General features: G+C 36.2%; 1 protein-coding gene across 3 annotated transcripts in view; it reads left to right on the top strand.

The window, feature by feature from the left end:
• The window catches only part of LOC139937799 (diacylglycerol kinase beta-like), a 143,012-nt gene that overhangs the window by 49,341 nt on the left and 65,812 nt on the right, over positions 1-27,859 (top strand). The window contains exon 1 of one of the 3 annotated variants that reach the window (XM_071933116.1): positions 19,490-19,607. The exons of the other annotated variants lie outside the window; for them this stretch is intronic. Within the exon in view, the coding sequence (XP_071789217.1) occupies positions 19,574-19,607 (34 nt within the window). The 5' untranslated portion in view covers positions 19,490-19,573. Of the gene's footprint in view, positions 1-19,489; positions 19,608-27,859 lie in introns of those variants that run through there. 3 annotated transcript variants of the gene reach the window in all.

Below are 27,859 nucleotides of genomic sequence, written 5' to 3' on the forward strand. Positions count from 1 at the left end.
TAGAAGTCCCCCCTGCCCCGCCCCTCCTCTCCCTAGACATTTAGTCATTAGCGCTGTCAAGTTGAGTCATACACATCAGCACTGTTTTCACGAAGATGCAATTCTTTTAAAAAAATATATATCACATTTTGGTAAATCAGTGTTTTTACACATTTTGAATGTGATTAGTGACGGTAACATTTTCCCCAAGTTTCAAGTGCTAAATTGCTATACTGCTCTCAATAAACTAATTAGCACAAGGAACATTTTACCAAACTCCCACTTTTGCATTTTCATGAACGTCTGCACTGTTGCCAATTGAATTACTGTAGCGGCAAAAAATGGCACATTTTGGCATTAAAAAAGAAATTACATTTTGAATGTTATAAGTGGCATCAACATTTACACAAAGTTAAAATCGTTATACTTTTAATTTTAAAACTTATTAGCACAAGGAACATTTTACCAAATACCTAGTTTTGAGTTTTCTCAAATAGCCCCACTTAGGTTTCAGTTTTGATATTTTACACAGCGCTAGACGTACATGTAATTGAATTGTATCCTCCACAGACTAATATAATTTTGTTTAAAAGTTTATTCATAATCACTTGTGGTGCATTGTTTCTATTATTATGATAATATTTAATATTAATATAACAATAATATTATTTAATAACATTTATTCATACACTTTTGTGCTGGGAGGTGGGAGTACTTGGATACTGAAAGTTTCAATCAGATTTCATTTCGCCGTGCGATTTTCAATGCACATGAACCTCATTAGCAATGCTAAATGCTCTCAAATTGAAACGACACCAGATTGTTTAAATGAATGCTCTCAAATTGAAACGACACCAGGTTGTTTTAATGACACAACGGCATTGAGTAATATAATACACCACTGTGTGATGTGCATGAATCTCACTGCAGTGTTTTATGCATTTTCATATTTTTAAGCGTTGGGTTTTTAATCAGGGACAATTTTTAATTTCACCTTGGGAAAATTTTTAATTTCATTGTTGGAGAATTCCGACAGTGCCTTTTTATCAAAAGCCTGGTTTGTGCATTTGTGGTTATATTCATTTATATAAAGCCGCAGAGTTTTCAACCGCCATTATATTCATCATTAGAGTAATGCTTTGTGTAAATGCTATCCTTTAGCAGACAGATTTTAACATGAAAACTTAAGCTAAAATACATTTTATTTAATTTCTTTTTTTGGCATATTTATTTACACAAACCTGAAACTACAGTCTACAAGTCTACAATTTACATGTAGGGTAAATTGACAGCATCATCATCTCAAAAGCAAAATCTTGACAGCAGAAGCACAGAGCACAAATGGATTTTGAAAACCCACCCTCTCAAGGGTCCAATTTCACAAAGCCTGTAAGCACAAACAAATTTGCTTAGCATGAAATTTCTTCCAAATAAATACAGGATTACCAACCAAATGTCCACGTGATTTTCAGGATAAGCAAACAACAGCTGAATGCCAGTAACAAGCAATACACAGCAAATTAAAATTTGGGTTGTAGTCTTATTTTTATCGAGGAAGAAATTTCATGCTAAGCAAATTTGTTGTGCTCACAGGCTTTATGAAATTGGGCCCAGGACAGCAGCAACGCTTGTAAGGAAACTAGAGCAATTCAAGATGCCTGATGCAAGCAGAAAAAGTATTAAAACAAGTTAAAGGGGAGGTACATGTTCGGTAATGGTAAAAAACCAGTGTTCTATCTTGGTGTATCCCATCATAACCATAAAATAACAAGCCTGTGAAAATTTGGGCTCAATTGGTCATCGAAGTTGCGAGAAAATGATGAAAGAAAAAAAAAACCTTGTTGGACGAATTTGTGTGCTTTCAGATAGGAATAAAAGACTTCTAGCTAGAAGTCTTTTATTATTTAAGTGAGAAATTACATCAGTGGTTTTCAAACTGTTGTTCATAAAGTGGACACACAAAAACGTGTACGAGCCCGTGAATGTGGTTGTCACCGTTGTAAGTCAAGCTCTTTGACTCAGGGCAAGTTTATCTACAGCCTTACATTTCAATCGCCCTGTATGAAATTTCTGTTGTTTTTGTATCAGTTATGTAGATCAATAGAACTTTGCCTGAAAGTATGCTCTGCACTAGTTCTTATCTCCAGTCAGAGATTATTTGATAAGATCTTTTTTGAAATATTATGTACATGAACACTGTCCATAAAAGTGCCCTGAGCCTTTACTGATGTGATGAAATAAGCTGGAGTGACTTGAGACGGGAAAAAAAAAATCACTGTAAATTTTTGTTTGAATCTAGTGGGATTTTACCCATTATTTGTTTGTAGGGTTGTCCCTGGTAGGGTTTATGAAAAAATAAAAAACATATTATGTACATGAACACTGTCGTTAAAGCCATTATACACTTTCGGTAAACAGTATTGTCCAAGTCCCACACTTCGTGTATCACAACTTATGTATAAAATAACAAACCTGTGAAAATTTAGGCTCAATCGGTCATCGGAGTCGGGAGAAAATAACGGGAAAACCCACCCCTGTTTTTCGCACGTTTCGCCGTGTCATGACATGTGTTTATAATAAATCCGTAATTCTCGCCTAAATCGAGAATTTATACTTTTTTAATGTTTTCTCAAAAAGTAAACCATCTCATGGAACAATATTTCAAGAGAAGTCTTTCACCATTACCTTCTGTAAACCCTGTAAATTATTTGTAAATTTGTGAATTGTTTTTTTTTTTTTTTTTCCCTGTACCGAAATTGTATAATGGGTTAATGCTTAGAGCTCACTGATGTCTGATGTGAAATACGCTGTAGAGTGACTTGAGAAGAGAACAAAATAACCGGTAAAAAATCTGTATATACAGGAATTTAACCCATTATTTTTTTGTAGAGATGTCCATAGCAAGAATTATTTATACAAACACATTATGTACATGAACACTGTCCTTAAAATGCTTAGAGCTCACTGTTGTCTGATGTGAAATAAGCTAGTGTGACTTTGGAGGAAAAAAATCTCGGGCTACACAAATTTGAATATCATGGAATTTAACCTATTATTCTTTTGTAATGTTTGTAGGGGTGTGTCCATTATGAGGTTTATATATGTGGTGGAGACTTAGACTGGCATAAATGTATGTAGGTTGCTTTATATTCAAAGCTATTGGACCCTTTCGGTAAACAGTATTGTCCAAGGCCCACACTTCATGTATCACAACTTATATATAAAATAACAAACCTGTGAACATTTAGGCTCAATCGGTCATCGGAGTCGGGAGAAAATAATGGGAAAACCCACCCTTGTATCCGCACATTTCGCCGTGTCATGACATGTGTTTAAAATAAATCTGTAAATCTCGATATCGAGAATTGATATTGTTTTACTGTTTTCTCAAAAAGTAAAGCATTTCATTGAATAATATTCCAAGAGAAGTCTTTCACCACTACCTTCTGTAAACCCTGTAAGTTATTTGTAAATCTGTGAATTTTTTTTTTTTTTCTGTACCGAAAGGGTCCAATATTGCTTTAAGGACAGTTTTGGGATGTTGTTTATTTCACTGCATTTTTTAAAGACGGCTACAGCCTTCATGCATGATGTATGTTGCTCATTGCCTAAATATTAATTTCCATTTACGCACTATTAATTATGAAGAGTGCGTGCACAATAACTCCTTTGAATTCGCAAAATACCGATTTAATGAAATTCTGCTGCTAGTGATTAGTGCCTGGCAATTTCATGATGTACACAATGAAAGGCCAAACTGCTTGATCAAAATTGCAGTTCAATCTGAAAAATTGCAGTCAAAAACTAGTGGCTTACAGTTTCAAGGGGTTTTGAAACCTTTTGGATACTTTGTTTTTTTCCATGACATGAATCCCTACTCACTGTGAAGATATTTGTAATATAGTTTACCTGTAGAAGTTTCAGCTTCATTTAGTCGTCAAGTTTTTGAGAAAGAAAATCAAAATCACAGAGCAATGTTTTGAGGAAAACATGGAGAGTCGCATAAATTTGTTGTACATGCTGAAATAATTTTTGTCCACTGAGACGAAATGTATTTTTGTGAAATTGTTTCATTATTTAGAAATGCTGTCAGTGTCATAAACAATGAAACCTTCTATATTTGTCAATATTCATCTAAGGCCAGGTAAAAAAATAAACTTGTTTAGCGTCCTGCCCGCTTCCTTTTTGATGTAACTCCACATCAAGAGAAAAAAAATAAAAAATAAAATAATAATAAAAAGCCCCTCCTCCTTCCTTTTTTTGAGAAACCCGGACGCTAAACATGTTTCTTTTTTTACTCGGCCTAACTTAGGTCTTAAGTTTATCCTGTGTTCGGTTTGTGCTAACAAAAACATTTAACATGTGAATTATCCACCTGGGGAAAACTAGTTGGTTACTAGTTGAAGTAGTTGAAAAAGCTTGGTTACTATACTAGTTGAAGTAGTTGAAAAAGCTTGGTTACTAGTTGAAGTAGTTGAAAAAGCTTGGTTACTAGTTGAAGAAGTTAAAAAGCTTGGTTACTAGTTGAAGTAGTTGAAAAAGCTTGGTTACTAGTTGAAGAAGTTAAAAAGCTTGGTTACTGTACTAGTTGAAGTAGTTGAAAAAGCTTGGTTACTAGTTGAAGTTGTTGAAAAAGCTTGGTTACTAGTTGAAGAAGTTAAAAAGCTTGGTTACTATACTAGTTGAAGTAGTTGAAAAAGCTTGGTTACTATACTAGTTGAAGTTGTTGAAAAGGCTTGGTTACTAGTTGAAGTAGTTGAAAAAGCTTGGTTACTAGTTGAAGTAGTTGAAAAAGCTTGGTTACTATACTAGTTGAAGTAGTTGAAAAAGCTTGGTTATTATACTAGTTGAAGTCGTTGAAAAAGCTTGGTTACTAGTTGAAGTAGTTGAAAAAGCTTGGTTACTAGTTGAAGTAGTTGAAAAAGCTTGGTTACTATACTAGTTGAAGTAGTTGAAAAAGCTTGGTTACTAGTTGAAGTTCAACGTACTCAGTTTCAGTTAACAGTTACTGATCGATGTACGTCAACACTTTGTAGCAGAAAAGGTGTTTCTGTAGTATTTCCAACCCCATGTACATTGTACATACTGTTACTCAGCCGTTCACACTAGCAAACAAAAATGGTGTTGGTTTATATTCAGGTCACCTTTATGTGTAAACGTATCAACCCTTAGGCAAGTGTATGTGTTACAGGCCAGAACGGGGCTAGTTTTTCAGTTGATGGATCTGGCTGTGTATGGCAGGTGTAAAGGAGTATCTTGTCTTCTTGGCATCCCTAGTGCTTTAGTAGACAGTGGCCATAGAGGTAGTCCATCTCTATGACAGAAGTAACAAGTGTCAAGAACATATGTTTTGTTTTTTTGGTATCCCGTTCATCCCCAGTGCTTTGGTAGACAGTGGCTATATAGAGGTAGTCTACCTCTATGACAGTAGTAAGGAACAAAGTGTCAAGAACTTACTAATTGGTTTCTCGGTATACCGTTCATCCCCAGTTCTTACAGGTAGACAGAGGTAGTCTACCTCTATGAAAGCCTACATTAGGCCTGCCTGAGAAACTTAAGCAGTGGCCGAGCTATCAGCTGTGGCTGTTGCTACACGGCTGTGGCTTTTTTTGCAATGTTAACATGCATTGAATGAAATGAAGCCAATAGCAACTACACCAGTTGAAGTCACAGCCAGTTTAGAGACTTACCTTTACACTTAAGAGTATTGACTGCAGTAAGGAAGGATAACTTTACCAGTTGAAGCCACAGCTAGTTTAGATACTGACTGCAGTAAGGAAGGATAACGTTACCAGTTGAAGCCACAGCCAGTTTAGATACTGACTGCAGTAAGGAAGGATAACTTTACCAGTTGAAGCCACAGCCAGTTTAGATACTGACTGCAGTAAGGAAGAATAACTTTACCAGTTGAAGCCACAGCCAGTTTAGATACTGACTGCAGTAAGGAAGTGTTGGTCAACAGAGAGGAGACTCAATGTTTGGCAATGTAGAAAATGTAACTCCTTGTCTAGGGGGTTGTTTACGTCGCGCGCAATGACGTAAATGACCTCCCCTTGAAAAACAAATCCTCTTGTATTTTGGTTCTCCCACAATACAGGTAAATGTGATATCGTTAGAATCTCGGTAAAACTGTCGAAAACAGATCATTCCCGTGGAAGCTGCAATGGGTTCACAAATATAGAGTGGCAACCAAGGACAGGCAAAGAAAAAGAAAAAAATGGAAGTTTTTGAAATAACATTAAACAAAATAAAAAATAATGGAGACGTGCCAGATGTACCTCATGAAGAAATAAAGAAGAATGAAACATGAGAAGGGCAGCATGTACATGTGTTAAAGCCCCTTTCACACGAGAGCAATTTAGCAAATTGTGGCATGGTTGTAAAATTTCACAAAATGTACCTCGTGTAAAAGGAAATTGTTTTTCTTCAACTGTACAAGTTTTCTTGCTACATTTTACAACCATGCTAAAATTAAGCAAGGGATCCCAGTTACAATGCTGTCGTGTGAATAGCACTCTATGCAGTCCCAACGTATTTACCGGCAACTTCTCTCGAATGTTTGAGCTTCTAATAAGGAAATTGCGGACGCAGAGTATAAACGACACAAATCTTACATCCTTGTCAAAATAAACCTCTAACATTTGTTTACTAGATCCAGCATGACTGAGTAAAGACCCATTCCATGTGCGACATTCCAGAACTACAAATCAATGAAATATGAAATTTCAATATCAATTCTGACATTTGTAGTCAAGGAGGATGAGCAGCAAGCCTGAGATTGATTCAAATTAACTTAAAGGTAAAATGCAATTACACCGAGCCCTGACTATAAATACCTACCTTAAAGCGTGATGACACTACAAGGACCACATTTGAACGTTTCTAACGGCACACAGCGGCAGTCAAATCCATCATTTCGAGGGGCGCAGCTGTAATAGATTGCAGGGTTCGGGGGGCTGAGAGTTTGATCGCTTGAACGCCTTCACTGTCGTCTTGTTCTTAGATCAATTTCTGAGCGTGTCTTTAGGGGGAAGGCCACTAACTGCCGTCTCTTCTCGGACCCGGCCTGGCATACCATGACACGTCTGCCCTTAGATTTTCTTTCAGTTGCAGTTATGTTTGCGTAGTCATTCTGGTGTTTTCATTTCAGAAAATGAAAATTGATATTTTGAGCAATTATGCACATGAACTGTTAAGCAAACATTGAATTGAATTACTTCAGTTGTGATTGTATGGAATGATTGTACCATCTTGATGCTACACAAGCCTTGTTTATGCTACGATGAATTGTTTGTTGCTGACAGTAAAAACAGTGAAGTGCATGTTACAGGGTGGTTAAATGTTTTATTCTAGGCCTTTAACCAAGTTGCAAGTTTCAACGACAAAAGTAAATGTAATATTCTTCAAATCCATGTTCAGAAGACTACATGTATCACAAAGTCCATGAAATATTAGCATTTTTTACAGTACATTATGAATGGTATATCCATGTTATGCATTGTTAACGTTTTTGCCAAGCCCTTTAAGGCCTTCGTTCTGATAAATGTTGACAAAAATTCTCAACACACGGATGTCTCGTTTGTCACGGATGCCACTGATTGACTCACACGGCTATCATACCAATAAAAACTAACTTTTAACGAAAATGCCGTCTAAAGTTGAGGGCCTTTTAAAACAGTACTATCTTTCAAAATTGTTGTCTTAAATACATTAAAGGGTCTATGTAACTTTTGTAGAGCAAAAAACACAATGTCCACAGATTTACACTAAACTTACACAGTTTGAAGATAATGATAGTAGAAAGCTTCCCTGGAAATATTACGTGCTGAGATGCTGTAGTTTTTGGGAAATGATTAAAACAATGTCACGAAAATAATTTCGTCTCATGAGACGAAAATTATTTTGATCATTTACAAACGTATTTTCATGACATTGTTTTACTCATTTCTCAAAAACTACAGCACCTCAGTAAGTAATATTTGAAGGGAAGCTTTCCACTATCATTATCTTCAAACCCTGTAAGTTTAATGCAAATCTATGGACATTTTGAAAAGGTACCCAAATTCTTTAAGCAAGAAGGTAAGAAATGTTTGTGTCAGCTCATTAAACCAAATGAAATGCATAACAGATAATTTTGACTAGTTCAGTTTGAAAGCTCCCCTATTTCATTTTAATGACTGACTAGTGGAAAAAAAAAGCCAGACTAGTAATATGACAAGCTAGCTGATCCTTCTTTCCAGTCACTGAAAGAGTTAAGGGCAAACCCTGTAATAGGCATTGATGGTTGCGTACACATCTGAAATTTATGTAGTTTTGCCTGAAGCTACAATAAAGGAAATCAAGGCAAGATCGTACAAACTAATGAACAATATTCCAAATCATTTTCTAAAGACAAATCACCCGTACATGAGGGGTCGTCGGTAATAAACTTTAGAAATTGTCAATCAAGGAAATGATGTGAAAGATTAGGATCTAGGCACTTGCAACCTTGATGGACATTACCCTCTTCTCCGGGTGCTTTATAGTCTACTGCCCTTCCTATTGACAAATGGGCGGTAATGACTAATTTTCATGTGGCTGGTGCTAGTCGTCCATTGATGCATAAAGAACGATTAGAGTTTCACTAGATTTAGCTCGAGATCTCATCACTGTGTATAAATCCATACAGGGGGAGAATTAGATTTTTTATAATTGATGTAACTGCACCCTGATATTGAGACATGGTATGGGACCCAATTTCATAGAGCTGCTTCTTCAGACAAATATTGCTATAAGACGCTGGACACTATTGGTAATTGTCAAAGACCAGTCTTCTCACTTAATGTATCTCAACATAGATGCATAAAATAACAAACCTGTGAAAATTTGAGCTCAATTGGTCGTCGAAGTTGTGAGATAATAATGAAAGAACAAACACCCTTGTCACACAAAGTTGTGTGCTTTCAGATGCTTGATTTCAAGACCTCAAAATCTAAATCTGAGGTCTCGAAAGTAAATTTGTGGAAAATTACTTCTTTCTTGAAAACTCTGTTACTTCAGAGGGAGCCGTTTCTCACAATGTTTTATACCATCAACAGCTCTCCATTACTCGTTAGCAAGAAAGGTTTTATGCTGATAATTATTTTGAGTAATTACCAATAGTGTCCACTGCCTTTAAGTTGCTGCATGAGGTTCTGATGAATTGAGAACTGACATTGTAATGTAATATGGATGAGGTGTTCAGGAAGCGGATGCACAGGTGATGGCAGAACACAGAAGGTGTTCATTTCATTTCAAGTTCATTTAATTATTGCCAGCGAGACTGCAGAATTCTGAAGTTAAAAAAAGAATATGCTCAGCTCATTTTCCTAGTATTGAATTATTCCCAATAGCTGCACAGCCTGTCGATAAACAAATACTATCTTTCTTTAACAGTGTGTGGTTTTTATTTAACAAATGTGTGCTTGTGAAAATTGTACCCTCAATTTATCAAAAAGAAAAATATGGAACCCCATAATAAGGGAACCCCATACACCATGCATCCTTCTTTTTTTTTTTTTTTTTTTTTTTTTTTATAAATACAAAGTATTCATTGTGTTTGGATGTATTTTAAGTCTAAACAAACACATAAATTCGCCATGTAAATTAGCAACGAAAATACGGCTAAGTGGTTTCTCTTTACAGGGTTTTGATACCTTTTGTAGATAAAGTTTTTGGCGGTTACATGAATCCCTACTCACTGTGAATGAAGATGTATATAATATAATTTACCTGTAGAAGTTTCAGCTTCATTAGTCGTCAAGTTTTTGAGAGAAAAAAAAAGTGAAAATCACAGAGCAACGTTTTCAGGAGAGTCACGTAAATCCGTTGTATATGCTAGAATAATTTCCATCTCACCGAGACAAAAATTCTTTCTGTGAAATTGTTTTACTCATTTCTCAAAAAAGTAGAACGCCTCAGGAAGTTATATTTTAAGGGAAGCTTTCCACCATCATTATCTTTAAACCGTGTTAGTTTAACATAAATCTGTGGATGCTTGTGTTTTATGTCGCACTGACAAAATAACCCTTTAACTGTATGACGTCAAATGAGATGGGAGACTACGGATACTGTTATAAAGCTTTGGCTGTAATTTCAAACTTGGTTGTCCCTAGTTGTGCTTGTGGTGGACTCGTTTACAGTTATTGTTACATTGTCAATTAGGTATCACTTAATGAGATTACAAATTTTGCATCTGATACTTCATAATGCAGATGTAGTCTTTGAGCATGTCCTCTCAGTTAAAGGCAAGGTACATGTTTGGTTATTACTCAAAACAAATGTTAACTTAAAACTGACTTGGTAACGAGCATTAGAGAGCTGTTGATAGTACAAAACATTGTGGGAGACGACTCCCTCTGAAGTAATGTAGTTTTTGAGAAAGAGGTAATCAACTCACTCAAATAATAAAAGTCTTCTAGCTAGAAGTCTTTTATTCCTATCTGAAAGCACACAAATTCGTCCAACAAGGGTGTTTTTTCTTTCAAAATTTTCTCGCAACTTCAATGACCGATTGAGCCCAAATTTTCACAGGCTTGTTATTTTATGGTTATGATGGGATACACCAAGTGAGACCACTGGTATTTGACAATTACGAAACGTGTACCTTCCCTTTAATGTGTCATGTATAGCAAAATGCGCGTTACAAGAATGATTTTTTATCATTGTATGTGTATATTTTATCATTGGACTTAAATTGGATTCTTGGGTGTGTTGTTTTTACTTGCTGTACATATTTAACTTTAAAAAAAATAATAATAATAGAAAGCATTTATATAGCACCAACAAGACACTCAAGCACTTAACAGATTAAAAGAAGTAAAAACAACCAGCCAATGAACATACTGAAATATACAAACCAACAATAAGCATAAACAGGAATTCCATGATAAACCCCTAAAGAGAAACTAAACAAAATAAAATCAAATAAATAAAATAAAATAAAAATCAAAAGAGCCCTAAAAAGGAGGGGGAACAAAGAAGAACCATTAACCTCCTAGTAGAACATACTTAAAGGCAGTGGACACTATTGGTAATTACTCAAAATAGTTATTAGCATAAAACCTTACTTGGTAGCGAGTAATGGGGAGAGGTTGGTAGTATAAAACATTGTGAGAAACGGCTCCCTCTGAAGTGGAGTAGTTTTCGAGAAAGAAGTAATTTTCCATGAATTTGATTTCGAGACCTCAAGTTTAGAATTTGAGGTCTCGAAATCAACCATCTAAACGCACACAACTTCGTGTGACAAGGGTGTTTTTTTCTTTCATAGTTATCTCGCAACTCCAATGACCAATCGAGCTCAAATTTTCACAGGTTTGTTATTTTATGCATATGTTGAGGTACACCAAGTGAGAAGACTTGTCTTTGACATTTACCAATAGTGTCAACTGGCTTGAAATTAAAGGAGTGATTAAATAATTAAATAAAAGGAATGGTCAAAACTTAAACTCACTTAGGACCTGGCTATTCCAGGTTTACGTTTATAAAAGGTACGTCACTACAATTATGCCAAGGTTTTTTCCTTTGAATGGTTTTTCTATAAATGAACAGTGAAACGGAGTTTGACCTGTAATTAAGGAGTGAATTGAGGCGTGGCTTCCTGTCTAGTTTCTGTTATGTAAAAGGTTTCTATGGTGACAATTGTCACAACACTAAATAGTTTAGTTGTTGTCAGGAAATTCAGTAATCTGCACCTTTAGAGTCATGTTGGGTGCTGCCCTTGGTTTTTGTGATTTACAAGGACACTGACAATGGTTCAGAATGTAGGAGCTTACATGCATGCACTGCAGTTAAAAAGAACGTTACAGAATTGGTGAGAAACAAAAATCGTGAAGCTCACAGATTTACATAAAACTTGCACAGTCTAATGATGATGATAGTATTAAACATCCCTTGAAATATTTTTGTCTGAAATGTCATATTTGATAAGAAATAAACAATCTAATTTCGCGTTTGGAGTTTATCGCTCAGTGAGCGTTTTATTCATTTTTGTTTTTGCATTGATGTCATGCAAAATTTGTAATCGGCTTTTCACTATTTTCTTGTGACCAAGACGGCCGATCGCTCTCAAACTTCTACAGGTTTGCCAGTTTATGTAAGGTGGATTAAAAAAACTGATTACACTGCCAGCAACTTTTTCCTAGCGAAACTAATTCTGTAATGTTTTTTTCAATTGACCTGAAATAAAAAATAAAAATTGACCTAAAAATAAATTACAAATGGCCTTTGTGCTGCCAGCTCCAACAGTACAATGTAAATGTGCCCTAGCTATCAATCGGCAAATCGGCAGAGTTTCTTTTTAATATTAAGCTGAATTTTTTAGGACATGATTCAAGCTAAATTCAGTATTTCACTACAACTTCAGATTTCTTTGTAATGTATAGTCTAAATGTACATTTTTACTTTTTCTAATGAGCAAGGTCTGGCAGGGCACATTTTTTTTTATGACATTTTGTTTATAACTTTTGCCTTTCCCTGGACGTCCTCTTTTTGTTATAATTATTGTATTCATTCATTCATTCACTCTCTCATTTAAAAAAAAATTAAAAATGGCAGCACAAAGCTGAGTTATGTGGCATTACAAGGTAAAAATATTGATAGACATTGCATAGAAAAAAAACCCATAAAATTGCACCACCGCAGTACAGGGGTACAATAACATTAATTCTATTGTTCAAAGAATAAAAAATAAAAAAATAAAAAATCGATGCAAATTTACTTCTCCTTTACAGGGGCGAGTCACGTAGTCTTACCCCTTAAGACCCAAGCCATAAGAACCACAGCTGGCTTAGATTAAACGCTCAAGTGTCTCAAGTCTTTTGTGAGACACGATAACAAGGCAATCTCAGTGACAGGGATCCATCAAAGATGGGTCACGCATCGGGTACGACGCTTCATCTTGATGCGCATGAAAACACTTTGCTTCTCATCACCAGTAAGGCGTGACTTGTGATACACGTCAGTGGTGTGGTGTCTCCCCCCCCCTTGTCACACGATGAGGTGTATGCCACAAATTGCCCAGCATACTAATGACAGCCATTGCACTCTTTTAATTGACTATTGACACTAATTTTGATTTTAGGAAAGTTCATTAGTTTAGAGTCATACTTTGTGCAGGCTTAAAGTGTTAAAATTTTCTCCCATCAATTTCATCTGTTTTATCGTATAATTCATCCTTTCTTAGCAAAAAGCCTGATTGCATCGATATTGTGAATGTGATACAAATTTGGGCGTCACTGGGCTGTTTTTGCAGCGAATGTTTGGCAGGAGTCCAGCACAAGTCAACTGATGCGAATTATTTGTTGTGAATTTGTGACGGCAAAAATCGTATCGCATTCGCATTCGCAGGAAGTATGAATCGGCTTTAGAATGGATTTAATATTCCCCCAAAGATCATTGTAAACAATGTTGCTTTGAAATGTGAGTTACTTGATCATGTGTTGTTGAAATACCAAGGAGTGACACAATTTCACTAAGTAAAAATCCTTTTAAAAAATAGTTAATGTCCTGACGAGTTTGCAAAAGCCGATTCTATTTTTCTTGAATAAAAAAATCCTGTCACATTTCCTTAACAATGATTGTGTGCCTTTATTATTTTTACTTTCCCACATTCCCCATAAAAAACTTGAGCATATTTACACGAGTACCAGTCTTAATCAACAGTGTTTTATGAACACTTGAGATTTATTCACTTGAGGCGTCTAGTTTGCCTTCATTATTGGTGTAGTGGGGGTTTGCTTTGGAATCTTCTTGCATCAATGTGGAAACTTGGCTTTTAGTGTGTGATTTATAACGAGAGATCTCATTATGTTTGACGCAAATTGTAAATCATTGCCCACTTTACTGCAGATATGGGATGACGCTTTGACCTTTTTACCACTAAATAATATATTAAAGGCAGTGGACACTATTGGTAAATACTCAAAATAATTATTAGCATAAAACATTTACTTGGTAACGAGTAATGGGGGAGAGGTTGATAGTATAAAACATTGTGAGAAACAGCTCCCTCTGAAGTAACATAGTTTTTGAGAAAGAAGTAATTTTCCACGAATTTGATTTCGAGACCTCAGGATTAGATTTTTAGGCCTTGAAATCAAGCATCTGAAAGCACATAACTTCGTGTGACAAGGGTGTTTTTCTTTTTTTAATTATTATCTCGCAACTTCAACGACCAATTGAGCTCGAATTTTCAAAGGTTTGTTATTTTATACATATGTTGAGATACACCAAGTGAGAAGACTGGTCTTTGACAATTACCAATAGTGTCCACTGCCTTTAAATTGTCATTCTAAAGATAGTTTATAGTAAGTCATGCTTTTTCTATTCAATTTATGTGATAACAATCGTTCTTATAATTGACTTGAGAAACAGGCACTCAAGAACCTGTGCATTTTTTTGCCAGGAATATTAACAGTGGATTTCATTTATTTGGAACAGAATAACAGATCTGTTTCTCTATCAGATTATTGGAGCAATGCTTCATGCAAAAAGACCATTTAAATCTTTGAAAAACCTTCAAGCCCCCCCACCCCCCCCCCTAAAATAAAACCTCTCCCTGCAATAACAAGGAAAATGTAATTGTTGACATTGCTCCATTTCCCTGGCTACATGTACCATCCTTTTCCATGTGAGACCAGGCTTTCTGCTTGTTCTCATCCTTATACTGTGGCTGTGCCGAGATATAGAACAAAGAGCTACTCCAGTAGCCTTTTCCCTCGTACTGCATCTCTTTGCAACTCCTTGCCTGGTGCATGTTTCCCTTCATCCTATGATCTGCCATCTTTAGAGGAATACCAATTCCTACCTTCAGCTCCACTGAGTTTCTGCATTTCTATGTTTTCTTCCTTGTAGCCCTTTACCTAGAGTGGTCGTTTAGCCTTGTTTTGGGCGAACTTGCATAAAATAAAAAATAATAATAATAAAAAACAGTACTTTGCAAATTTTCAAGAACCCATTTAGAAAAATATGCATGCACACAAAAAATGTTGGTTTCTTATATAAGATCATTTCTGGGTTAATTGAGGTATGCTACATGTACATGTATGGGGATGTGACCCTTGTGACCCCTTTAGAAAACTATGCATGCTGGCCCTTTCATAGCAAAACAGCCTAACAAAAAAAAGGTTGGTTTCTTATGTAAGATCATTTCTGGGTTAAATGAGGGTGTTTTTACATTTCAAATTTTCAAAGGTTTCAAAGGAATGCTACACATGTACATGGATGTGAACAAACCAGCTATCTGGGCCTCTTTTTACACTTTCATTCCATTTTTATGGCAAAACGGCTACCATAATCTCGGTACTTGCTTTTCTCAAAATTTCACTTTTCAAGTTCGTCGTTTTTGCCAAGAAAGGCTGCACTCTACACACTGTACATGTTTTTAAATTATGCAAGCGTATTTTGAGACGTTAATGGATCAGCGACTTGATTCCCTCCATGTAATTGACCCAGTTCATGGTCCGTCCAAGCGATGTACATCATTTATCCTAACTTCCTTTGGCAATGATTCAGAGCCACTTGCCATGATTAATTTCTATTATTTAAATACTCGGCAATCCAGTGCAGTGATTTTGGTTGCCATGGTAACGTACCAGGTGATAAGGACATAATTTAATGTGCTGGATATTTTTTAAGTCATAATTTAATAAGTCAAAAAGATTTACTTTTAAGACTCTGCCTAATAGTTAACAACATTGTCAAATGACTCCAGTCTAGTTCCTATGCATTATATAATCAAGGAAACATATTCTTGCTTAAAGGAACACGTTGCCTTGGATCGGACGAGTTGATCAAAACAAAAGCGTTTGTAACCGTTTTTTATAAAATGCATATGGTTGGAAAGATGTTTTAAAAGTAGAATACAATGATCCACACAAGTTTGCCTCGAAATTGCGTGGTTTTCCTTCTACTGTGCGAACTAACATGGTCGGCCATTTATGGGAGTCAAAATTTTGACCCCCATAAATGGCCGACGTGTTAGTCGACGAGGTAAAGGGAAAACCACGCAATTTCGAGGCATGTTTGTGTGGATCATCGTATTCTACTTTTACAACATCTTTCTACCCATATGCATTTTATAAAAAACGGTTAAAAACGCTTTTCAAAGACCAACTCGACCGATCCAAGGCAACGTGTTCCTTTAAAGAAAACTAATTGTTGCTGATAGTGTACCAATAAAACACTCCCAGCGTTTATCAACATCGTAAATGGATAAGGAAACAACTTGTTATCACTTCATTAAGCTTTTATGTATTGAGCAGAAAAATGTACCTAGCAAACTTCTCTGTTGATTTTTAAGTAAACCTTACCAGGCCCCAATTTCATAGAGCTGCTAAGCACAACAATTTGCTTAGCATGTAATTTCTTCCTTGATAAAAACAGGATAACCAACCAAATTTCCCACGTGATTTTCAGGATAAGCAAACAACAGCTGAATACCAGTAAAAAGCAATATGCAACACACAGAATTTTGGTTGGTAATCCTGTTTTTATCAAGGAAGAAATTTCATGCTGAGCAAATTGTTGTGCTTAGCAGCTCTATGAAATTGGGCCCAAGCCAAGCATGACATTATATTTTGGCAGATAGTGCATTTGTCATACTATGAAGGAAAAAATAGACTCCTCCATGGTCATACATGCAGGTTGCAAGAAAAGTACTAAAAAACATTTGCCCATCGACAATGGACAATATGCCTGTAGTAAATACACTCTAATAACTGTGGAGAGTTTGCTCATGTTTGTCATTTCACAATGAGGTGAATTTTTGTCCATGCTTCATAAAATTTAACAAGTGTTAGAAATCATAAACTTTGAAAGAATGTATATTTAAGGGTTAAAACGATCTGTCTCCCAGATGGAGTTAAAGGCAGTGGACACTATTGGTAATTACTCAAAATAATTGTTAGCATAAAACCTTTCTTGGTGACGAGTAATAGGGAGAGGTTAATGGTATAAAACATTGTGAGAAACGGCACCCTCTGAAGTGCCATAGTTTTCGAGAAAGAAGTAATTTTCCACGAGTTTGATTTTGAGACCTCAGATTTAGAACTCGAGGTCTCGAAATCAACCATCTAAACGCACACAACTTCGTGCGACAAGGGTGTTTTCTTCTTTCATTAATCTCTCGCAACTTTGATGACCGATCAAGCTCAAATTTTCACAGGTTTGTTATTTTATGCATATGTTGAGATACACCAACTGTGAAGACTAGTCTTTGACAATTACCAATAGTGTCCACTGCCTTTAAATCAGCTTGATAAACAAAGTGCATGAACCTAACTGTAAACATGTTGGTACAGTAACTGTCATAATGTTTGTTACATACAATAGAATCTGTTGTGTACAAATTAACAATGTAGTTTATTATTCCCATCCTCCATTTTATTTATTTCCCATTGTCAAAATACAAAATTGGCCTACATCCATGACCAAAAATAGCCCTGACCAACCTCAGTAACCATAAACAATAATTAAAAACTAAAATAGCATCAGTCCCACCTCGGAGCTATTAGCACTTAAAAAATGCTGGCCTGGGAATTTTTTTCGTCCCCAAAACAAAGAGAAGAAGAAGAAATTTGAAGTTGTAAACATCAGGGGGGTGCATTTGTGTGTTAGTGTCGTTGTCGTCGTAGTCTATCCGTGGGCAGTGCTGCTGCCCGTGCACCCAGAACTGTCCAGCGGTTAATAAACACATGGATGATGGGGGATTGATGTAGCACGGATTGACGTCAGAGCAGGGCTATTTATAGACATCTTGCTTTGCTGACTTTGTTAGGGTACATGTAGGTGAAATTGCCTAGCTGTCTTGTGAGGGTTATAAACAAGAGGAGAGAATCGAAGTATAAGATTGAGACGGGAGGAAAAACAGAACGAGAAATGAGATGGGGGAATTCTTAAAGAGGAGCCAGGTTGTCTTGTTTGGAATGCTTTAGACTACGATAAAATATACACAAAAATACCGATATGACAATGTCTGAGAGATAAGCAGAAATTGAAATACCAAAAACCAATTATCTCTTATGTTTGTTACAGTGTACACATACATGTAATAAAAATAGTAATAATAATAAGCGGGATTTATACAGCGCTCAACTCCAAAGCGCTTTACAGTATTAAAAAATAGTGCAATACACTTGTTTGCATGCATCAACATTGTTACTTTGTTTTAATAAACATTCATTAATACCTGGGACATTTTATCAAGGGTTAGCGGCGAAGTTTGGCTTCTGCGCGTGCGTACTCCACGTTATTAGGCATTCTACGCTTACAAGGCTAGCGCAGAAATTCGGCGCTTGCACGTAAGCGGGGAATCATGATCGTAAGCTTAGAATTGTGCGGTAAGCAGAGCCATGAAATTGGGCCCAGCTATTGACCAATCATTTGCCTCCTTCACGACAGTGAGGGCACTTTTTGGCCCCAACTGTAAGGACGCTTTTTGAGCATGTGACGTCACATGCAAAGGGGTGTGTTGAATTACTTGATGTGCTGTATATAGATTGTTCTCGTTTTGTTCCGGCTCAAACATTTTAGTTTGCTAAGATAAGTTGAGCCGACCTTGTCCTTCAAGCCTTCATCTTGATGTCAGTCTTGAAGACGTTAGGGGTATAAATAATAAATAATATCTTATAAAACCCCTCGGCAACATTCCCTGTGTACCCATCATGTGGTAGGTATTACCAAAGGACTAGAAGTGTGACCGAAAAATATCAAAATAGGATCGCAATAATTGTGGCATACCCTACAAATCTACATGTCAAGCTATGTTAGTGAGCTACGCTGTCTTGTCGCGTGCAGAAACGCTTGGCCAGGTTTAATAACACATGCTGTATAATTACTCATAGCTTTCCTTCATGGAAAATCATTTTCTTTGAAAGTGAGAAAGGAATGAATAATGATCAGAGACGATCTGAGGGAATTAAAACATAAAAGGTGTTGAGACTTTTAGTTGGCTGATGTATTTGCCAAGACCAACATGACCAAGAACACGGGACATCAGAAATGTTTTTTTTTTTTACTCATTGGTTTTGTTTAAATTGAAAGCTATTTTGCCACGTGTTGTAACATACTCTGGAGTTGTCGGGAGATGTCTTACCCTGATGTGAATCGTCTTTTATCAGGTAAATGATTATTTTTCAGTTTGGAAAACTTATTGTTAGAATGATTTTCTTCTCTTAAGGGTTTTGATACCTTTTGTAGATCAAATTTTTGCCTTAGTAATTTTGTGTAGTACAAAAAGTATCCCAAACACTTTATGTTTAGTTTTGTTTACAATTTTGTTTCTATTTATCTAACATTCTGTCAGTGGCAATTATGTATTTGATAACCTCTTACAGTAGATTGAGTTTATAGGCTTACTAAGCAATAGTTCAAACAAATGAACAAATTAGGTAGACTTTGACCTTGCAGTCAGGAAACACACGTTTTAATCCTGTCATAAATGGGTGATGTACTTAAACACAGCAAGCAATCAAGGACCGGGAGTCGATTCTGGTAAATGAGAAGTTCTCAGCTTTAGTTTAAATTGAAAGCTTCTTTGCCACATGATGATGTTACATTCTCTGATGTTGTCAGCGAGATGTCTTACCCTGAGTTTAGTCGTCTTTTATCAGGTATTGATGACTTTTCAATTTGTATTTTAACTTATTGTTGGAGTTATTTTTCTTCTCTTAAAGGCACTGTATGGACACTATTGGTAATTAATTGTTATCATACAAAATTACTTGAACACACTGTTAAAAGTATAAAACATTGTGAGAAACGGCTCCCTCTGAAAGTAACGTAGTTTTTGAGGAAAAGGTAATTTCTCACTCAAATATTAAAAATACTTCAGGCCTAGCCTTTTTTAGTCATCTGAAAGCACACAAATTTATGTAACAAGGGTGTTTTTCTTACTTTATTCTCTTGCAACTTTGATAACATGGGCCTAATTTCATGGCTCTACTTACCGCCGAATTCTGTGCTTACGATCACAATTCCCCGCTTGACATGCTAGCGCCGAATTTCTGCGCTAGCCTTGTGAGCGTAGAATGCCTAGTAAAGTGGAGTCACACGCGCAGAAGCAAAAATTCTCCTCTAACCCGTGAAATATGCTTGCTGTAAGCACATAATTCCCTGCTTCCGTAAGCGCCTATTCTGTACTTACGGTAAGCAGAGCCATGAAATCGAGCCCAGTTCAGTCAGAGTACTTTGTGTGGACCACCTGACCTTATCTCAAAGTACCAGCAATTATTGTACAAACCAATTAGCAAGTTTTAATTATGTTGTGGAATGAAGCAATTATAAAGTTGTTTTTAAAACATCATCATCCGTAAAAAAGTTGTTTGGAGGAAAAATGTTCAATTTGTGATGTAACTTGAAAACTACCGTAATTGTTTGACTGTTATATTTGTACATGTGCATAGACACTATCGTGGCAGTCACAATCGTGGGTACAAAAAGACACCAAATGAGCAACATCATTTTTGAGTAAACTCTTTGCAGATCTTGTATTCCCCAAACTCAATCACTTTTTATTCATCATCGACACAGCGATTGTCAATTGGTTCATAACTAACATTGAGATAAATGCGACGCTAGTGCTTAGTACTAGTGGTTATCAAACTTGTGTTACTAAAACTCAAAAGCTTATGAGTACGATGGCCAGTATGAACATAAATCTTTGGTTTAAAGGCAGTGGACACTATTGGTAATTACTCAAAATAATTATTAGAATAAAACCTTTCTTGGTGACGAGGAATGGGGAGAGGTTGATTGTATAAAATATTGTGAGAAACGGCTCCCTCTGAAGTGCCATAGTTTTCGAGAAAGAAGTAATTTTCCACGAATTTGATTTCGAGATCTCAGATTTTGAACTTGAGGTCTCGAAATCAACCATCTAAACGCACACAACTTCGCGTGACAAGGGTGTTTTTTTCTTTCATTATTATCTTGCAAGTTCGATGACCGATTAAGCTTAAGTTTTCACAGGTTTGTTATTTTATGCATATGTTGAGATACACCAACTGTGAAGGCTAGTCTTTGACAGTTACCAATCGTGTCCACTGCCTTTAAAAAGCCATACTCTGCAATCTGGGGCGTAATTATATGGTTTTGTCTTCATTCTTTTATTATTTTATCTATAAAAAATAAAGGGAATCTCCTAAATTGGTTATAAACTGGCATAGCTTCGTTCCAACTCCTTCTATTTCTACCTGCATACTAAAACCATAAACAGACACAATGTGCACATCATGGCTATGAGATGAGGAAACAACCAAGCACCACAACTGTAGTGTGTTTTAAAATCATAGGTACTCTTGTTCATAAGATGTGCACAAACAAAATGTGTACCTATGGTTGTGGCTGTGCACATTAGGAAACAACCATGTACCACGACTGTGTGTTTGAACCACTTTGAAGTGATGAGGCACCTACAGTGCACAAGGCTTTCTTTCTGATAGTCTGATTATTATGACCAGCACGCCATCATGCTGGCTCCATGAGGTGACGCTCGTACTGAACATCATGTATACATAGTTCATCATACTTGAGTGCTTTTAATCTGTGTACCATCCCCATTCCCATCAGTCAGTAAGTCCACATATTAACTTGTCATTAGATCACAGGGTAGTTATTTTCATAAGTGCTTGATATGGCTGTTGGTTTCAAGGGCCTTGAGAAGATCTCAGAGTTCAAACTCTTGTGTTTATCTGCACAGAAGCTTTGTTTTAGGTTTAGTCAGATTGTCACTTATGGCCAAAAACAACAATGTTCTGTTTACAGTTACTCGACTGACCCTAACTTTACGCTGCAACCCTAAACTTTTTTATTTGGCGTGGAAAAAAAAAGAAATGTAATTTTTTTTAATTTCATTTCATTTCATTTATTAATTTCACAGGTAAAAATTCAAGTACAGACAATAAGAACAGTAAAGAAAACAAAAACATGAACATACATTTGGGAGAGAGAACAAACAAGAAAGTAGCACCCCAGATGGATTTTTAAAAAGTAGACTAAATTACTATCGAGTTAATCTCCTGATGCCACAATTTAAGAAGAACAATATAAAAGGACATAATAATCTTTTAATCTTATAATTTTTTTTTTTTTTTATCATAACGAAATAATTTTACTGTAGAGAAAAAATGTCTGACTTTACCAACTTAACATGTTTTTAACTAATTTGAAGAAAAAACTGACAAATTTACTGATATCTCGGTGATTTGAGGCTCATGGTTTGGTGATCCACTGCACGCTAACCGGTTCCTACTAACAAAAATATATTGTATGAATTATTTCCTTATTTTATTATTGTTAAATCTGTATTTGAGGAAAGTTACATTAGTAGAAAAGTAATAAAAAATTTCTAGGCTCATTGTTGATATGGTCTTCAGGAAAATGATACAATCTGAGACAATTTAGAAGGAAGTTGATGACCTGGGGTCAATTTCATAGCTCTGCTTACTGTAAGCAAAGAATCGGCGCTTACGGAAGCATATAATTCTGCACTTACATCAATCGATTTTTAGGGTTAGGGGGGAATTTTGGCTTGTAGCGTATGTATACTCTAGGCATTCTACGCTTTACACAGCTAGCGCTGAAATTCGGCACTTGCCAGGCAAGCAGGGAATGGTGGCTGTAAGAGTAGAAATCAAAGGTAAGCAGCGCCATGAAACTGGGCCCTGGTTAGTAGATGGCCGGATCCCTTACATAAAGACATACAATTACATCCAGAATATTTGTTGCTGATTACAGCTGCCGCGAAGCACTGTCATGGTCTACTCATGTTTTATAGAAAAACCATTGAATTTACCTTTAAGATTTTTCAATTTTAGATTTTTCTATTTTTAGATTTTTCAATTTGTTCATGTTGGCATTACTACCACAGTCTATCAAACGGAATGAAGTGGCATTGTGCTTCACTTAAAGACACTGGACACTTTTGGTTATTGTCAAAGACCAGTCTTCTCACTTGGTGTATCTCAACAAATGCATAAAATAACAAATCTGTGAGTATTTAAGCTCAATCGGTCGTCTAAGTTGCAAGATAATAATGAAAGAAAAAACACCCTTGTCTCGCAAAGTTGTATGCGTTCAGATGCTTGATTTCGAGACCTCAAATTCTAAATCTGAGGTCTCAAAATCAAATTCGTGGAAAATTACTTCTTTCTCGAAAACTACTGCACCTCAGAGGGAGCCGTTTCTCACAATGTTTTGTACTATCAACCTCTCCCCATTACTCATTACCAAGTAAGGTTTTATGCTAACAAATATTTTGAGTAATTACCAATAAGTGTCCACTGCCTTTAAGTACTTCTTATCTTAGTAAACTTAATTAGGCCTGTATGAAAACATTGCATGCACTCTCTACAAATTGTAGTCGTCTCGGTTTACAAACGTTAATTTTGTTTTGGGATATTACTAGTGATTAGCGTTGTGTGATATTATTCTGACCTCTCAATCTCCGGTCGTGGCCTTCAGCAATTATCCTCGCATCTAACACTGATTTAAGGGCTTAGTTGTAGATGACTGGCTTGTTATTTATGCATGCAATTACCTCAAGCTTTTTCAGTATTAGTGGAAGGTCTTTTCCTTCTTTGACGAAGACTGGCTTAGCCTGAGCAAAAGCGAGTCTCCGCGAAAAAATCTATTGTTTTTGTTTTTTGCTTAAAACTCAAGAAAAACAGAAATTAATCTTATTAGTGGGAAACATATTGTGAGTGTGTTCGGGATTGAGGCCGGAGGTAGCACATGGTTAAATGGAAATTGTAGGATTTTTAGGTCTGGCGCAGTTGTGGATGTGTCGGTTTGAAGAGAATGCCGACAGCCATGTACATTGGGGATTCAGCAATACCTTGTTATTTTTATCCATTGCAGAAACGTGCGTTAGGTGGTAATAAGATACACCGCGCTAAGAAAAGCAGTGGATAATATCTCAGCTTGGATTTTTTTTTTTTCCTTCTTTTTTTAGCATAGACAAGGAAGAAAAACACAAGCTATGACAGAGGCTGCTGAAGTGTAACTGAAACCACAGTTGTACTAATATTGACTTGTTAATGTGGATTACTTTGTCCGACTCCATGCAAGTATGCACATATCAATGGCAGTGACATTAGGTTATTCAGAATACTGTAGCTGCAGGATTTTCACAGTTTAGGAGTCAAAGGTGAATTTTCTTTATTTGATAAAATCCAGTAACAATTACAAATCATAACAAACCATTTTTATAAACAATAACAAAGTAATAATAACGAAAACTTATAAAGTGCACAAATTCATGAAAGGGCTCCTAGTTTAGGAGTCAAATGATTTTTTCCCCTTCATTTGAGCAAATCTAGTGACACAGTAACAAATCATAACAAATCATTTTTTTTATTTATTTATAACAAAGTAATAATACTGAAAACTTATAGAACACACAAATCTATACAAAGAATTACGGACATTTATTTGGAATTTGTTCCAAAGTTCAGCAGCAGAGTGTGAGAAGGCGTGTTTGCCATAAGTTAGACTGGACTCGTGAATGTTAAGTTGAGTTTTATCGGAAGAAGAACAGAGTTCTTGACGGTGGCTTTGGCGAAGATGAAACATATCAGAGATTAAAGGTGGAGCAATGCCATTCAAACATTAAAAAACATACATAGTAGTCTGGAAAATGTTGAATATTTAAACATAAATTAATACCTCTATTAAAACAGGTACATTTATGTAGATTAAGGTATTGTATGGAGTATTGTATATTATAGAAGAACACAAACACCAAGTTCAAGTCCTGAGTCCCTGTCTGTGTTAGTGACCATTGTGACTCAAGTCTAAATCCAAGTCTTTAAGAATGTGACTTGAAACGGGCTCGAGGCTGGTACGTTCCGTAACCTTACAGTAGATACTGATCTCAAGGGTCTTTTACAGGATTTTCGCTGCTCCCAGAAGTACCACCTTCTTGAGAGCAGATCTCACAGTCATGCCTATTTTGATCTAGATGCTTCTCCAGTGCCTTCGGAATGGTGCCAAGTGCTCCAACCACCACAGGGACTACTCTCACTTTCACCTGCCAAACCTTACAAAGTTTCCTGGCCGTGTCTTGGTTCTTTTCCAAGTCTTTTGAAGCTATCCATCATGCCCTGATATCGCCCAGCACAGCTATGTCAATGAGATGACACATCTTGTACATTTTGTCTAGGACTGCAACATCCAGACATCTATGTTCTACAACATGATCAGTCTGAATGTTCAAGTCGCAGAGGTTCTTGACCTTGTCTTCCGTTCATGCGTCCATTAAAGTTTATTTTGTATGAAACGGCAATCTACATGTACCGGTACATGTAGAACCACTACCACTATAGACATCGAGTTCATCACCAAATAATAATAATTGTGGCTTCTTATATAGGGCTCAGGTCCGTCACTCAGTGATGCTCATGGCGCTTCACATTATCACCCCTGGTCACTTTGCCATTTTTATTTCATTCCGTTTAAAGATGCTATGTCAGATTTTTGGCCGATTTGACCCCAAAATTTTGAATTAAAATTCAATAGGTTTTTTGATGGGGGTCGAGAAAGTTACAAGCTTTCATTTGAGCCATTGCTCGAAAAAGTCCGCCAATTATTAGTAGCAGTGAAATAAAGTGCTCAAAATTACTTTTTGTCGGGATCCTGACAATTATATCACGTGACCAATTCTTATGTGGTTTATAAGAAACGTTTTAAAATTTTGTCATGGTTCCTGACCATTAAAAGTAAAAGTTAAATTTTTTTTCGTTAGAGCAGGTGATACTCTTTGAAATACCATTCACTCAAAAAAACCTATTTTTTAATGTTTGGGGCAAAAAATCTGACATAGCATCTTTAAACCATTTCAGCTCGCTTGGGAGTATACAGCCTGTGCTGCCAAACATAAGCATATGAGTGCACCAAGTTAAATCAATCACAAGAATCATCTCTGCCCTCACAGGTACCCATTTATACCCCCGGGTGAACAGAAGCAATTATAGTAAAGCATCTTGCTGAAGGACACAAGTGTCATGACCAGGATTCGAACCACACTCCAAACTGGATACTAAATCACTCTTCATTACTTCATGAAAAAATGAAAGGACCAATTAGCTAAAGCCCACAAAATATTCATTTATTACAGCGTAGTTTCATGAGAACCGTCAAGTTAGTAACAGTTTCATGACAACAGTACATTTTAACATCAAGGCAAAGATAATCAAGATGTTGTCGACAAAGAGGGTGAAAAAGTACTGGCCCGGTGATGACACATACTTTTTCAGTCTTGAAGATGAAAGATGAAGAGTCAAAGCCATTTAAGTGTGAATACGATCCTCCGTCCCCAGGGAAATGACAAACCATCAAGAAAAAAATACTTTAAAAAAATCTCTCGGAATGAGCAACGTCAACCATCTTGGCTCCAATCTACCCCGACGGTCCTTATACTCAATGAATAATTCATCCATTTGCCTGTCAATATAACTTGAAGACACTCATTCTCTATCCTTTCTTGGGCCTCCTCCCTGTTTACACACCCCTCTTTAGCACCTTCTGATTTTATTCTCCTCACTCAACGTGCCTCATTAATCTTCATTTTCTTGGCTGCCTCCTCCAGCAGTGTCAGCCTCTCTCATTAAGGAGTCAAGAGCCATCATCATTTGGATATCATCAGGGGGGTACCATCACCTTACTGTGGATGATTCTAATGTTGCATAGGAACTACTCCCATTAAAGACACTGGACACTACTGGTAATTGTCAAAGACTAATCTTCACAGTTGGTGTATCTCAACATATGCATAATATAACAAACCTGTGAAAATTTGAGCTCAATCGGTTGTCAAAGTGGCGAAATATTAATGAAAGAAAAAAACACCCTTGTCGCACCATGGTCGCACAAATTGTTGTGCTTTCAGATGCCTGTTTTATACTATCAATAGATTTTCTTTGGCCATTACCAAATAAGTTTTTGGGGCACCAGTCACAACATTTTAAAACCTAATGTAATTTTGGCTGGTAACTTGTTTCTGTTTTAGCAATACTTTTTCTTTGCTAAGCAAGTTTTTGTGCTTACAGACTTTATGAAATTCGGCCCAGGGCCCAATATTATATGGCTGTTATCGAATAGTTCACTGTAATAGGCTGGTTATTAGAACCATGAAATTTGGTCCTGGTTATAATTAAATAAAAAGAAATTCTGATGTATTTTGAAAAGTATGTTTACAGAGTAAATATAATAATAATATAATATAATAATATAATAAACTGCATTTTAAAAACGCTCTACTTAGAAAACTAAATCACAGCGCTTACAAAAATATAGAGCTATGGTTCTGCTATAACTGAATCTCTACATTTGATCATAGAGAATTTCCCTATATGGTTTGATTTATACATGTGTATTGATAGTAGAAAAACTTGCTAAATTTGGACAAAAGGGGGAGCTATACTACATTTTGGGTCTTGGAATTTTACTGGGTGGCTGTGCCTCTCCAAGTTCTGACAACAGATGGCTCTTGTCACATTGATGTAGTGAAAATTATTTTGTATTCTTCTGCTTCATGGTCAAACAATCATATTCAATTGTTTCATTCAAATAATTGAATTGCAGTAATTAACAGAAAATATAAGCTTCTTTTGCAAAATTTGAAATCAATCCCCACTGTTCACTTTCTTATGATACAATTGTAATTTACTGCACATTCTATGATGAAGAAACTAACAGTGACATTTCAACAGAGGGCCTCATTCTTTACAACCACAGCAGAGACCTCTTGTGTTTCATCAAGTCACCTTGTTTATTCTGGATGGAAGAGTTGCATAGAAGTTTCCTTAATCTTTTTTGAAGGATCTCCGGAGAAGAAATGATTTAGAAGTGAGAAGAGATTGTTTTT

The sequence above is a fragment of the Asterias amurensis genome, chromosome 5 (genome assembly GCF_032118995.1).
Source record: "Asterias amurensis chromosome 5, ASM3211899v1".
NCBI lineage: Eukaryota > Metazoa > Echinodermata > Asteroidea > Forcipulatida > Asteriidae > Asterias > Asterias amurensis.